This window comes from Aplidium turbinatum, chromosome 15 (genome assembly GCF_918807975.1).
Source record: "Aplidium turbinatum chromosome 15, kaAplTurb1.1, whole genome shotgun sequence".
In the NCBI taxonomy this organism is placed as follows: Eukaryota; Metazoa; Chordata; class Ascidiacea; order Aplousobranchia; family Polyclinidae; genus Aplidium; species Aplidium turbinatum.
The window spans coordinates 13281700-13296206 of NC_137486.1; the positions used below are offsets into that span (position 1 = coordinate 13281700).

At 40.2% G+C, this 14507-nt stretch overlaps 1 protein-coding gene and 1 non-coding gene across 3 annotated transcripts in view; both read right to left on the reverse strand.

Annotated features, from left to right (window-relative positions):
• The window catches only part of LOC145784753 (basement membrane-specific heparan sulfate proteoglycan core protein-like), a 32167-nt gene extending 17660 nt beyond the window's left edge, over positions 1–14507 (reverse strand). For both annotated transcript variants that reach the window (XM_082596605.1, XM_082596604.1), the window contains exons 1-8: positions 14446–14507; positions 13808–13941; positions 6999–7230; positions 3230–3339; positions 1899–1960; positions 1543–1727; positions 834–933; positions 286–443 (exon numbers count right to left, since the gene is read on the reverse strand). In XM_082596605.1, the coding sequence (XP_082452731.1) occupies positions 286–443; positions 834–933; positions 1543–1727; positions 1899–1960; positions 3230–3339; positions 6999–7230; positions 13808–13870 (910 nt within the window). In that variant the 5' untranslated portion in view covers positions 13871–13941; positions 14446–14507. The remainder of the gene's footprint in view (positions 1–285; positions 444–833; positions 934–1542; positions 1728–1898; positions 1961–3229; positions 3340–6998; positions 7231–13807; positions 13942–14445) is intronic.
• On the reverse strand, positions 5036–5139 carry LOC145784916 (U6 spliceosomal RNA). The gene has a single exon (XR_014291084.1). It is a non-coding gene; the product is annotated as a U6 spliceosomal RNA (small nuclear RNA).

Sequence of the window (14507 nt, forward strand, 5' to 3'; positions counted from 1 at the left end):
TGTGCACGAATAAAAACTAGAAAGAAACACAAAATTGCCCATGTATGAACAAAAATTATGGTGTGTTTGGCAGTTCAGTTTGGCAAGAATGGACAACTATGGACACAAGTTTCGGCTATGTGAGTTTGCCATACGGAGGCAGTTCTCTACCGTAATTTAGAAGCCTACCGTTTGAAAAATGTTTTGAAACAAGCTATCCCTTTGATCAATATGAAAAACATTAAAAAGCTTTATTCCGAAAGAAAAGTGTTTCCGTTTTCACATATAGGTTTGACGTAAACTTACTTCCGCAGGATTCCGGCTCGTCGCTGAAATCTAAGCAATCGTTGACACCATCACACACATAGCTTCTGTCTATGCATCGGAGATTAGAACACGTGGCTTGATCGGGGCGGCAAGGCGGAGGCTTGGTTGAACGAGAGGTTGTGGGAGTTGAGGAAAACCTAGAACCACATCTTACGTTTGCATGTTAATTTTTAAATAAAACAACTATTCTATTTTTCTGTTTCAAGTACACTGTTACAACTGCAACTGAATTTGCATCACGGTCTTTGTAAGCAAGCTTGACAAAGGTATAATGCTTGTAAACAAAAACGCTTTTATACAGTAGTGGCCGGTGGGATTTAGTTTAGCTAGCAACCAGTTCGCTTTGATTAAAATTAGCCACATCTGTTAACCCTGCGTACGGTGATTATACTAGGTCCACTTTAAAAATTTGGCCAGGAACCGGTTCTGGAAACTTTTTTATTTTAAGGAAGCGGTTCGCACGAACCGGTGCAAACCGACTGAGTTTCACCACCGATCTTATACTAGAAGTTGTTAGCAGTACAAACCCAACATCAAACGGTGGTGCTTCGGTTGTAGTTTGAACAGATGGAACTTCACTTTCACTTGGCGGCGGAACGTTTGACGTAGGTAACACTGGACCCGGAACTAAAATAAATTTAACAGTAAATTATGTGAAAAGGGCTACTGTAAGCGGAAAAATTAAAAACGGTCAAATCGCTATTAATTAGACGAAAGTGATCGGAACAAATTTGGTCAAACGAAACTTCTCGACTAAGAAACTTAATTCGAAACGGTAACCAAACTGAACGAGTGTAGCATCAAACCGATATAAAACTGCGCTTTCAAGGCATCAAGATCATGGAGGTTTGCTTAGGGTCGTTGAAAGTATAATTTGGGCCGGTACCAATGGGATTCTCTCGCCCCAAATCAAGATATTTTAATAAATACGCACAATATCCAAAGAATTAAGTTCCAAGTGCCCCCCGGAAAGGTTCCAGGCGACTAACATCATCTTCGGACCGGGCCCAAAAGTAGCACCTGGACCTCTATGTTTACGTCATTGGTTTTGACTTCTATACTCCATTTAGTGTATGTGCCAATGATTTCTATATAATATCTTCAATTGAACAAATCTGCTTCAAGAAAATGTCCATGTAACAAATCTGATAAACTTTTTTTGTGACATTTTTGCATATTTCGATTTTCCTGGCATTCCTTTTATTTTGAAAATTAACACAAATATGTTTGACATACCGCATTCCATTCTTCCCGAGTCGACACCAATCAGTCGAATTGAAAATCCATCTTCACTGACTCGGAACCGACCGATTTGACCCCCAGAAGTTAGAGAAGTCAGCGTTTTCGTGACGTCACTTATTGATTGGGACAAACAAAAGCCGACATCAATCAAAACAATGACGTCACCATTTTCTTGCTGTCTGTTTCAAAAAACAAAATTTTGTACCGGTTTTCAGAAAAAAATAAGGAAAACAAATTTTTAAACTAAAATATTATCTTTAAAAGCACAGTATAGGACAGGTCTATAACAAAATTATTTCAGTTATTTATTAGATTATTGTTTATTAGTATATTCAATTTATTTGACTGACTGGAACATAAGAGGGGTTGCTTCGTAGTAGCCTTCCAGCTTGCTTTGTATGTACTCCTCGACCTGCAAAATCAAAGTGGGATGAAATCTTCCACAATGTACACAAAGAAAAGTCTGAAAAAGTTTTAACATTTTTTTGGTTTTTGATTAATAGAGTGTAGTTTCTGTTGACTACAAGACGGAAGAAGATGTGGAAGAAGAAAATCAACTTTCTTGTGTGGCGTTTCGTCAGTCAGCACAACCGACTTCATGAAACAAGTCAGTACCGCAGTTTGATTCGTCATAAGATCAGTAATTACAAAAATGCTAATAATAATGACAATCATACTACAGTAGTTACTATTTATTAGTATTTTCGATTTAATTTTCATCAAGTCACATGCTTCTCAGTTTAGTGTTGTGAAATCAAGTGAAATTTGAGGTTCAAAACCTTCCTTCTAACTGCCTTAAAACACAACTCATCATACAAACAGGCAGTACTGATTAAATGAAGAATCTAACAGGGGACAGAACGAAGAAGCAAACAAAATAATGTGCTGATGGGTTTTCTGCGTATTTTACAATACTTCCCGTTTAAGAACACAAGGAACTATTTTTTTTAATAGGTAGTTGGTGAAAAGGGTCACTCTGCATTGCAGCATAGTTTGGTTTGTTGAATAATGATTTTTTATTGAATAAGATGATACAAAATCTCATTCGAACCCCCTTGAGTTAAATAGCCTAATTGGTTCTGTAAGCACTATTAAATTGGATGACGTAATCATAACCTGCAGTGTTTTGATCACTAAAACGATAGAGTTGTAGCAGCATCTGATGCTGCAGATGCCTTATATGTAATTCAGTTCATTCGGCAAAAATTGCATGCATCGAATATAAAATAGATGTAAAATGAGTAGAATTTTTGCCACGAATTTAACTGAAAGCGACAGAAGGAACAACAATACCTTAAGCTTAAAGTTTAAAGAACCATTAAAAATGTTAACAAACTACGATAAAATCAAGTCAAAAAGTTTTGAAGGAATTTGCCCCAGGGTCGTTTGCCTATACCGTTTAGCAGTCCGCATATTTAATCCTTTAATGCGTATTACAAAATTCAGTCACGAAGCAAATGGGCTCTTTCAAGAGATAAAACCCGTCAACTTCTTAAATGCTGCATTGCCATCAGACTCAGGCGACTCAGGCGATGCGACAGTTAAAGTAGGAAATAGGCAGTACAGTTTTTTTTTCTCCTTAAAATAGACTTACACACTCTACAGCTCTACAGACCTACGGAATAATTTTTTTGTATGCAATAAGGTTTAAAACTACAGTTCATTTTATCAAAAAACTTACATCGACCATGATTTCATCTGATAGTTCAACAAAGGTGTCTGTGTTGTAGTCTTCCAAGTCTTCAGTGTAGTAGATGGAATCCAAAAAGTTAATACTTGTTCTGTACCAAGCTGAATGTATAAAAAACAACTTTTAAAAGCATTTCATCCAAATCGCTCTGAAACTTTTTCATAATGGAGTGCAGTCAGTGGTGAATCTAGAAAAAATATTTTGGAGGGCACCGGAGAAATAAAAGTTCTAAGAAAAATTGGGCAATGTAAAAGTGGAGGTCCAAAAGTAATAGTTTTGGTCACTTTTGTGTGGTATGTTTAGAACCAATAATGTTTTTGTTCAAAGGGTACACTGTATTTGACCAAATTCATCAAAGTAAAAGTATAATTTTGTAGAAGGCTGAATTGCAAGGTTTGGTATAAAATTGAAGCTAACTTTCACAGATTTTTTTTACGACCGTAAAAGGATTTCAATAATTTATTTTTTGACGAAGATGATTTGTATGGTTTTGTGTAGTCTTCCAGTGACATTTCCAAAATCCAAGCAAGGTATCGAAAATTTCGTTTCTGAAAATCCGTCGACCTTCCCCTACAATTTCCAAAATATTTTTGGCCTCATACCTCCGTTAACACTAAATAGATTATAATTTAATTGCAAACAGTCGAGTGAGAAATGTGTTTGCAGCAGAATATTGTATTACTTTCTTAGTTTTTGAGAAGCACATAAAAAACATTTCTACCCCTTAAATCTAATGCTGAAAACATGTTTGTCCAATACTACAGGATGAGATAACAAAATGAGATTGAGAAAACGAAATATTTTGCAAAAATTGATTAAAAAATACATTTTTTCTCAATTTTCGGGGGGCACTTGACTCTGACACCACCGATCCACTGCCAAGCACAATACCTTTGAAATTATCAATAGAGTGAACAAAAATCACGAAATCACAATCTTCGACAAGATTCAGTGTTTCTCATGATTTCGGCATTGCTATGAATGGTATTGCTTGCGGCAATTTACTCATATGATTACGTCATCAAACTTAACATTCATGTCAAAAGAATGTGATTTTCCGCCTGAAAATATTGCTTGCTGAACTTCTTGTCTTAAAAGAAAGTTCTGTAAATTTATTGAACAAAAGAAGGTCATTGGCAGAAACCTTTTAAATTTGAAAATAAATGCTGTAAAATCGGTAAAACAGGGAAGGTAAAGGGGGGTTCCATACTTGATTCAAGTGTCGGGTATGAGAAGATAAGGTTCTCATTACACTAAGCCAGGGGTCACCAAATGGCGGCCCACGGGACGCATGCAGCCCGCCACGCTGTATCGCTGCGGCCTGCGGAAGGTATCAGCGTACAAGTATAACAAAAAATACTTTTCTTGAGGAGTTAATGAGCACGAAGGCAAAAAATACTATCCGGGAAGCATATTTTCGCTTTGCATACGATTCCACCGACCGACCAATCAGATTATAGTTCTAGGTGGGGGTTGCTTAAAGTTATTCCAATGCGATGTCCAGCCACACTGTCCCAGTGGTTGATTAAAACGTCTGTTTTCGAATTTCGAAATTGTCTGTGAGCACAGGGTTGCTTATTTTAAGTTTGCAAATGTCATGTAAACACTAGTGTGCGTTTCACCGTTATTGTGTTCACGAGCAGTATTCCCTTTATGCAAGTTTTTGTTGGCAAAATAGGTCGGTGTGCCAACTCAATTTATAATAAATTGGCAAAATATTATATATAAATTTAAAGACTTTTTCTGATTGTATTATGAAAATATTTAGCTTAGTACTGCAAAACGTTTTTTTTTTGAAGAAATATGGAACGCTTCACGATTTTGCGTGTCATCCTTGCGCGGGGCCATGCTAATCTTCTCTGTATCGTTCCAATTTTAGTATATGTTCTGCCGAAGCAAGTTCTGCAAAATGTTATTAATCAACAATTCTTGCCATGCTGATAAGCACCGTAAGTGAAAGTTGTCAATAATAAAAGAAAGACGGTTTTATGGACTCTCACCAAAAGGATGAAAAACCAACTCATTGCTTTTTTAGAGGGAAGACTGTTCATGAATTACGATAGAATTACGATTTTTCGGTGATTTCCACAAGCGTTTGTTTTATGGTACCTGGTTTCTTTTTCCCTGTTATTGGAGCCTATTTTTCGCTGATATGTTTGCAGGTCACTATTGTTGCCTGTATTGCGATGTGTCAAACATTTCCTTGTTTACTAAAACTGTTAATTGCAAGATATCTTTTGCGAAGCGAAGTAACAACGCCACTCTTGCTTGGCCATGAATATTCTGATAAAACCGCTCGCCTCGCTATAAGTGCACAAAACAAGTGACCTCGTTTATTAGGCATTGTTAAAATAGTCAAAAGTGTTGTAAAAGGAGCTTGGCCTGGCAGTAGCGTTGTTCGTATAATTTTGTTGCTGCGGTATTCTAACATAAGTATGAACAACATGTAACGCTGGATACTGGGTACGAAATGCGTTATTTTCTAGCAAGCGTCAACCTACCTAACATTTTATTAGTGCGGCCCGCCACAGCTCTCCTTAATGCCAAAGTGGCCGCATGCAAAAAAGGTTGGTGACCCCTGCACTAAGCCTTCGGCACTAAAGAGAGTAGAATGGCCAGTTCCTTTCTCGCACCGCCTTCACTTCTGCAACTACGCCCACTATGTATTACACTCTGGGTCAGTGCCGGTCTTTGGGGTGTACAAACCGTGCGATCGCACAGGGCCCGCAAATTAGGGGGCCCGCAATTTACTCAGAAAATGCAGAAAACATAGAGACTCAGCTTTATTTCCGAAAAATGCCAAAGAAAACATGATCTTATCCTTTTGCTATGCTACCGGACAGCACCATTTTACAGTAGGCTAATATTTATACCCAAATTTTTGTTGAACATGCTCTCAAAATGTACTAAATTCAAAGATATTTTACAAAATTTTCTGCGAGAGGCCCCCCAGACCCCCTGCCTCTGGGGTTCGCCTTCAGCCTCTGGGGTTCGCCAAGAACCCTGCCGTCAGGCTTCGCCTGTCGGCCGTCAAACCCCGCTTCCCCTTTTAAAATACCTGGCTACGCTACTGAATTGGATGATTAGGATAATTATCTGTGGAGCCCGCAAAGCATATTCCGCACAGGGCCCGAAATACCCTAAGACCGGCACTGCCTGGGTAGAGGTGAGCGGCGTTTTCAACAACCAGCTGAAGCCGGGAGTCGAACCAGGTTTGCATAGTTGGAAAGCCAACGCCTTATCAATTGCGCCACCCCATAGAATTGAAAATAATGTAATAAGTATAGAAGTATTAAATAATATGACATCTTGTGATAATTTAGCTTAATTTGCACCAGTAGAACATCTCATATTATTTAATTTAATGCCTGGTGAACAGCCTCATTCAATTTTAAGTATAGAAGTATGTTCCATTTTTGATTCAAACACAAGAACCCCTCGGTTTGTAAAGAAAATGGCTCTGTCAATGACTTATCGCAGTAGGAGCTGAATTTCTTTGTGAAGTCTCATTTTCATTTGCAGAAAGATGTGTCTATCCTTCAAACTGGGTGATAAAGAAAACTCCCAGCTGGAAAAATCTGTTCTTTCAGCAGACATTGCAAAATGCAAAAAGCACGAATTTTGCTGGTTGGGAAACAATTGGTCCGTTGGCATCGAACCCGAGCTTTTACAAATGAGTTGGTGCACATACTGTAGGAGTGTAGATGATATACTACGCTATCTCTCAACATTCAATAACACGTTAAAATTTTAAACATACCCCAATCAGTCGGTACTGTAGGTGGCTGTTCGGGTAAAAGATTATTTTGTGTTGTCGATACAGTGACGTCTGTATCCTGTGATGATGCGCCGCTGCCACCGCCATCTTCATCGTCAGATGGAAAGGTTTGTCTTTTGAATCGTCTATCTACTTCTGAATAAATTGGCTCCAATCTTCCAGTTGACCGAGAAATACGTCGCAAAATTACACGTTCACGAACCAAGTTTCTGTCCTGAAAAGATGCATACAATTTTTTCCAAGGTAGCATGGAACTGTTACATGCAAACTTACATATGAGCGTAGCCGACAGTCATAGAGTGTCGACGCTTCGCTTAAAGAAAAAAGTCTAGTGGAAGACTCCTTTGACTAATTGGCCAGTCTCCAAAAGTCTAGTAGTGATGTTCATAGTGATTTCGATTCACTTTAAACAAGCTTTTGTTTCAAGAGGCTAGAGCAGTGAGATAGACTGAATTTATAGATACGACAGTAAACCACATTTCAAAAGTTGAGTGTTTTTGATGCTGTTATTGTCACAACTCTAAAGTATCAAAACTTAACATCAAATTAGAACAAAAAAGCAATACTTCTTCAGGGTTTTGGAGCCGGAGCAAGGAGCCGGAGCCCCGGAGCAGTGCATTTTCAACGGAGCTGGAGCCGGAGCTTTACGTGAAATTCAAGTGGAGCTGGAGCCAGTTGTTTGAAAAATAGCTCCGGCTCCGATGTATGTCATAAGATGCTACTACTATTGGCTGAACTCACATAGTTTAACAGCAATCCTTCACAAAATTAAGAAATTATTTGCGTAATCAGACGTCAAATTAACGATTTATGTTTTGAAACGCAGTTCCGCATAACATTTTGATGAATGTACCTTAAATTTCATAAAGTTGTGCCATTTTTTACTAACAGTTGACTGCAGGCAATTTTAAGCTTTAGAAATTAAATTGATATGTCGTCATTATTTTAATAAAAGTACTTTTCGGAGCCTGGAGCTGGAGCTGGAGCAGTGGTATCAATAAGATCCGGAACAGGAGCTGGAGTTGATGATGATGGCGTATGAGCGATCTTTCCAGGCTAGATTGGAGGGCAGGAAATCTTCAGCCACTCAGCAGTCTCGTCGTCCAGGACCCTCAGACCATGCACGCCGTGTGGAGACCGGTGGGTTAGGCAGTGGGGGATGACATGGTATGCGGTCTGTTCCGTGGCACCACACTCGCATTCTGATCAAGGAGCCAGGCCCCACTTGTGTATGTCCGAATGAAAGCGGCCGACGCCAGTTCGCAGGCGGTTAAGCCTGACCCAGGCAAGCCTTGTGAGGGACATCCCTGGTGGACGGGGATCGGCGTCGGGTATAAAGTCACGAAGCGTAGAGGTGTGATTTTGCCACTCCGTGTTCCACATGTGGTTCGTCCAGTGTACCGCACTTAAACCAAGTTCTTCTTCGTTCTTAAGTAGTTGTTGTGCGGCAGGCACAAAGGGGCGTCTTGATTTCAGCCGCTGCTTTATAGGTGGTGGTCGCTTGAATGTTGCATGGAGGAGATGGTCGGGGTCCAAAGCGCGGCGAGCGAGAGAAATCGTGGCTCCTTTACGGCGTAGCTCAGCGGGTTGGATGCCTGCTAGGATGGGTAGGCAGTCCGTTGGAGTGGAACGCAGGCATCCAGTCACAGTACGCAGTGCGTCGTTGATGGCGGTATCAATCTGGTGGGTCTGATAACTACGACACCAGACCGGTGCGCAGTACTCAGCGGTGGAATGAACAAGGGCTAGGGTAGCTGTACGAAGATTTTTAGCACCAGCTCCCCAGCCGGAACCCGCCAATCGCCTCAAAAGTGCGACGCATGTAGATAGTTTTTTGCGCAGTGACTTCAAGTGCCGGCGGTACGTGAGTGACCTGTCCAGGGTTATGCCGAGGTATGTAGGTTCGGCACAGTAGGACAGGCGCTCTCCATCAATGTTGATGTTTATCTCACGCTGTGCCTCCCGGTTGTTAAGGTGGAAGGCCGCCGACACTGTCTTTGACTTGCTAAGCTGTAGCTTCCATTTCTGGAGGTATGCTGATAGTGTTTGCATGTCTTGGCTGAGGTTCCTCTCCACTGACTGCCAGTTTCCTGCTGAGTGCAGGAGTGCCAGGTCGTCTGCGTAAGCATATTTCCTGGAGATGGTGGGGGGCAAGTCGCAGGTGTACATGTTGAACAGGAGAGGAGCCAAGACTGAGCTCTGTGGGACGCCGTTTTTAAGTCGGCGTAGTCTGCTTCGACGACCGCTACTGGTTGTGAGGGTAAAACTGCGGTTTTGCACAAGTTCCATCATCATATGGACCATGTGTCTGTCAGGGAGCAGATGGAGTAACTTGCAGGTAAGGCTGCTAGGCCATACGGTATCATAGGCAGCCGTGAGATCAACAAACACGGCGCCAGCCTTCTTCTTAGCCGAGAAGCTGTCCTCAATGTTTTGGGTCATAAGTGTGACCTGATATACGGTTGATCGTCCGTGTCGAAAACCAGCTTGTTCACGGGGGAGCTGCGGATCTATTATTGATTCGACACGGGCGTAGATGAGTTTCTCGAGGATCTTGAAGGGGATGCAGAGCAGTGAGATTGGACGGTAGCTCTTCGTGTCCCCTGGGGGCTTCTTCGGCTTAGGAACTGCAACCACAAGGACTCTTCTCCAGATTCTGGGAATTCTCAGGTGGCGCAAACAGCAGGAAAGGAAGTCTTTTAACCAGGACTTTAAGGAGGCAGCAGCATGGAGTATCAACTCCGGGCATAGGTGGTCAGGGCCCGGGGCTTTACCTGGCTTTATGTGCTAGAGGGCGGCGGAAAATTCTTCCGGGGTGAACTCACCCGAGATGTTGTCCCCGTCTGGGGTTGTTACTCTCCGGAGGTCCGTCATTTCTTGCAAGACGGATCTATCTTATTCACGGTTTCTCGATTTGTATTTCCCGTTCTCCACAAGTTGTGAGGCGATGGAATTTGCTGAAACGGGACATTGTTGACGAGAGGCACGTGATCTGCCAGTTAGGTTGTTCAGTGTACTCCATGCTATGCGGCTGGAGTGCGTGAAGTTGATTGATTCAACGGCTTCTGTCCAGCGCTCCTTCCTCTTTGAGTCCAGCCTTGCCAGCAGAGCTGTGGCTGAGCTGTTGGTGTCATTGCCCTGAGGGGCGTGGAGGAAGTCGGAGTAGAGGCTTTCGCACTCCTTATCCCAGCACGGTATGTAGGTCTTTCGTCGGCCGCGGGGGATGGATTGTTTTGCCGCAATTTTAAGCTTTAGAAATTAAATTGATATGTCGTCATTATTTTAATAAAAGTACTTTTCGGAGCCTGGAGCTGGAGCAGTGGTATCAATAAGCTCCTGAGCAGGAGCTGGAGTTAATTTATGACAAAAGAGAGCTCCGCAGCTGGAGCAACTTAACATTTACGCCTGCTCCAAAGCCTTCTGTAGCATGTTTATACGTTATAATACATATATGCATATAGCTTATTCCAAAAATAGAGCAACAAAACATTTCAATATAATGTTTACTAAGGCAATGGTAAAAAGATGGTATATACTCAGACAGCAAAATTTATTATTTTAACATTTATTCAACGTTCGCAAACGTTGAATGTAGAAATGACGGATTTTGCTGTCTGGGTATCATCCTGAAAAGTCAGCACACACAAAAAAAAAAAACGTTTAAGAACTTGTCTAGCCATTGCATCAATCACTCTTCACAGAGGTAGGGGTAGGCTAATGCCTGGCAAAAAGTACAAGAATAAATGTTTTCAACTATTTTAAGAATTTAAACAAAAATACCGCCTCGTTGTTAGTGAAGCGTTAAAAAGGAGACTGTTTGCCTGCTACATGCTTTGGATTACTGGTATTTACACAAGACACGTCTACGCCAGGCTGCTCATAGCAATGGTTGCCAGCTTTCAGCTTACGTACAGTAAAACGTGTTTTGGCGTCTTCTGCCGGGCATATATTAGCTGAAAAATCAAAATTCTACCTGCTGGAAACAATTGTTTTAGTTACCATATAAAATTTGTTGCTATCTGAAGTTTACGAAAAACTGCACCAATCAATATTACTTTTAACCGTTGAACATGTTACAAATGTCTCATATGCAAAGAAGACTTACAACAGCGTTGTCTACGCAAAGTGATTAAATTAAGGCTGTGAAGGAGTCCTCAGGCAGCGGCTACAAAAACTGCTAATAAAAGTGTAATGTTGCTTTCGCAAACAAATAAAATCATTATTATTTCTCTTTCTTGGTCTTTACCCAAGAAATGGTAAATGCATGGTGCTTCGTTATCAATCCTGAAAGTTTGAGTGCAGCATATCAATTGCGCTCAGCCTTTTAACAGCTAAGCATTTTCATTTACCAAGTAGAAAAATCACTGGAAGTTTTTTAATCCCTTATCGACCTTCTGTATTTTATGTTCATTCAGTAGGCTACGTAGTGACACCAGTGAGAGTATTTAGATCAAGCTAAGAGCATGCACAAAATCACTTTTTAAATTTCGCATTAGGTAGAGGTTTCATGCTGACAGAGTGAGTTCTTCCAGTCGCGTAAATTTTCAAATTCTTGAAACGTTTTACTATTTCTACCCTGTAGATAGGTGCGCATTGCGAATGCATGCACAGTAAACGCTAAGCTGATCACATGCAGGAGCTATGTTAAACTGCTGGTAGGATTCAGCCAACACGTCACAAATGCTGTGAACCGTTTTTGGAGTTTGTCTGCAAAACTATTTTGCAAGTAGCCTCCAGCTGACATCGCGTACCCGTTTCAAAAGTCAAGATTTGAAATCATAAATCGTAGAGATTTCAAACCAATCCGATTTGTATCGTCACTAAATTTAAAAAGATCTACACAAACTAACTTTGGTTTTTATATAAATCTCATCCTTATATTTTAAACATAACATTTAAATCAACAAGTTAGCATTAGAACAATCGTAAAAGTGACGGACATTTTTCAAACTTGCGTTGCCTAATTTTACTGTATGATTTTACACATTGCTACTCTTGAGCAAGATTGATATGTAACACTAACTCAACATGAGTTTAGCTTTAAACGCTGAGATGAGGCATTAACCTGCAGGTTGGTGTGTACAATTTTATGTGGTTTGCAGATGAGATGCTTTGGGCAGAAATCGTGGACCAACCACGCTACAAAGAAATCACAATTGTAGAAATCACTACGTTTGAGATTTGTCCAAGCTGCGACACATTGAAGGTTTTTAGGCTATTCCAACAAAAAGGTTGCTTGCACATGGTAACTTAAACATGGCCATGATTCTACATCTTTTTTTCTAACTGCTTGATATTGCATGCGAGTGGTTACACATTATTGTTTACCTATACTGGTATTTAGTCAGGGATACACATGCGTGGTTAATGCAAATGTTCGGAAAAAAACCTTTCGAAATATTTCGTTTCGAAACAAGAGATGAATGAGTTTCTGAAATAAATTAGTTTTCTAACATAGTAACAGACGTAGTAATCAAGTTAATGATAGAACGTAGTGGTACAATCACTCTAGTTACTAGTTCTTACAAAAACAAATATGATCTACGACATAAAACTGTACAATATTTTCACAAAGACACACTTTGGGTCATTATCTAGCTATCAGCAAACATAATTAACCACCAGCTTAATACGCAAATGCCACGGTAAAGTTTATGCAAAAGCAAACATCACTTTAAAAAAAAGGTTAACATCAAAGTACTTTGAGACTTTGACCTTCTTGAGACCAAACAAACTGTGTAGAAAGTGAAACGAACCATTTCATTCATGCACGACTCGTTAGGGCAAGGAATGTCGCTTTTTAATTTGCCTGGTTTTAAAAGATAAGCCTATCGACGCACATAAGCTCACACCTCAAACACACAGAACTGTTCTTGATTGTCGAAACGCATGTTGTAAACTTATTTTTGCATCAAACGTTTTTCTGTAAAACAACATCCAATTCATTGAAAAAGTCCGCGTTCCAATTATGACGCAGCAGCGTGACATTTCGAGTTGCGTGAAAGAATCGTTTCAGTTTTTTTTTTGCAATTTGCCGTCCTAACCACTTCTATAGTTGTGAATGTGATACGTGTATGTAACAGCATTTTGAAACAAGTGTTCATTGTCTTTTCAACTAGTAAAATTGCTTCTTTTCGCATTGATTCAATCGTAGGTCTGCAGACGTTGACAATGTTGACATGACAATCGTAGGTCTGCAGACGTTGAATCAATCCAAAAAAGACCAATTTAGCTAGCTAAGTGCAGAGCTAGCAAATCAGTCGTTTTTGCATTGATTCAACGTCTACAGACCTACGATTGTCAGTCATACACGAGAAAACATAACTCTTCACACCCAGCAAAGCTACAGACGTCAAATCAATGTGAAAGAGGATTGATTTGTTGGCTGGAATTGGGTCACCATTGCAACCCCACGACAGTATCTCAACTTTGTGACTGAGGCACTGAAGTTTTCAAATTGAAGACTTTATAAAAGCTTGAGGCTCATGTGATCGAAATTAACGCACATCACAACGAACTTCGCAGATGACATTCCCAAGCAATTATAAGCACACAGGAGATCTAAAACTTTTTCACATTTTTTTTTTATCCCTGGCCTACTTTCCCAAAAGACATTCATGTTTACACCGCCAAGCACCAGCTATTTGTTGTACAAACATTCGTCATAGAGTCTTTCTTTCCCAAGTTATTAAATTTAACTCCTAGTCTACCACGAGGAAGAAGATTTAATCCCAGTTTGAGAACAACCCTCAGTGTAAGTTAAGTAGTTATGTATAAAAGTGATCACTTACCAATGCGTGACTGCAACAACTTAGCAACGCCGTTAAGATGACTAATACTGCCAAGTATTTCATACTTTTTCTTCTAGTACTCCACAAAAAAGTCGCGGCTGCACCAAATGACAAACCGAAGCTACACCCTGCACCTAAACAAAATAAAACCAACTATTTCAGTCCCCTAAAAAGCCTGATTTCACATAGGAGCTTACATTTAATTTTAACAATAGCCTGCAAAACCTGATTCAAGCAGACACTGATAGCAAACTGCTTGATGTGCTGTTTTATAGTTATCACGGCAATGCATGACTATCGTTCTTCAACACCTCAGTATTTGAAGAAGCCTGAAAAGCCGGCGATGCCATATTGATAATGGTAAGTATTATTTTGACTACCACATTTTTTATTTGAGAAAAAAATTCACATTGGCCTCAAATTTCTAAGCAAAACGTTGTTTGACTTTTCAGCAGCAGTAGAATTGACCTTTTCACATTAATTCAACGTGTGTAGACGCTGAATCAATGTAAAATAGGGCAATTTTGCAAGTTGAAGTCATATCTCCCTTGTTTCTAACTTCGTGAAAAAATACAGAAGCAATAACACATGCACAGCTAAAAAAATAAGCTGAAGAACAATATTAACACAATGTATACTTGTTCCAAAGTGGGTGGATTGAGTCGCACTTGAAGCAGCGAGCCGACGTTACACCTATTCT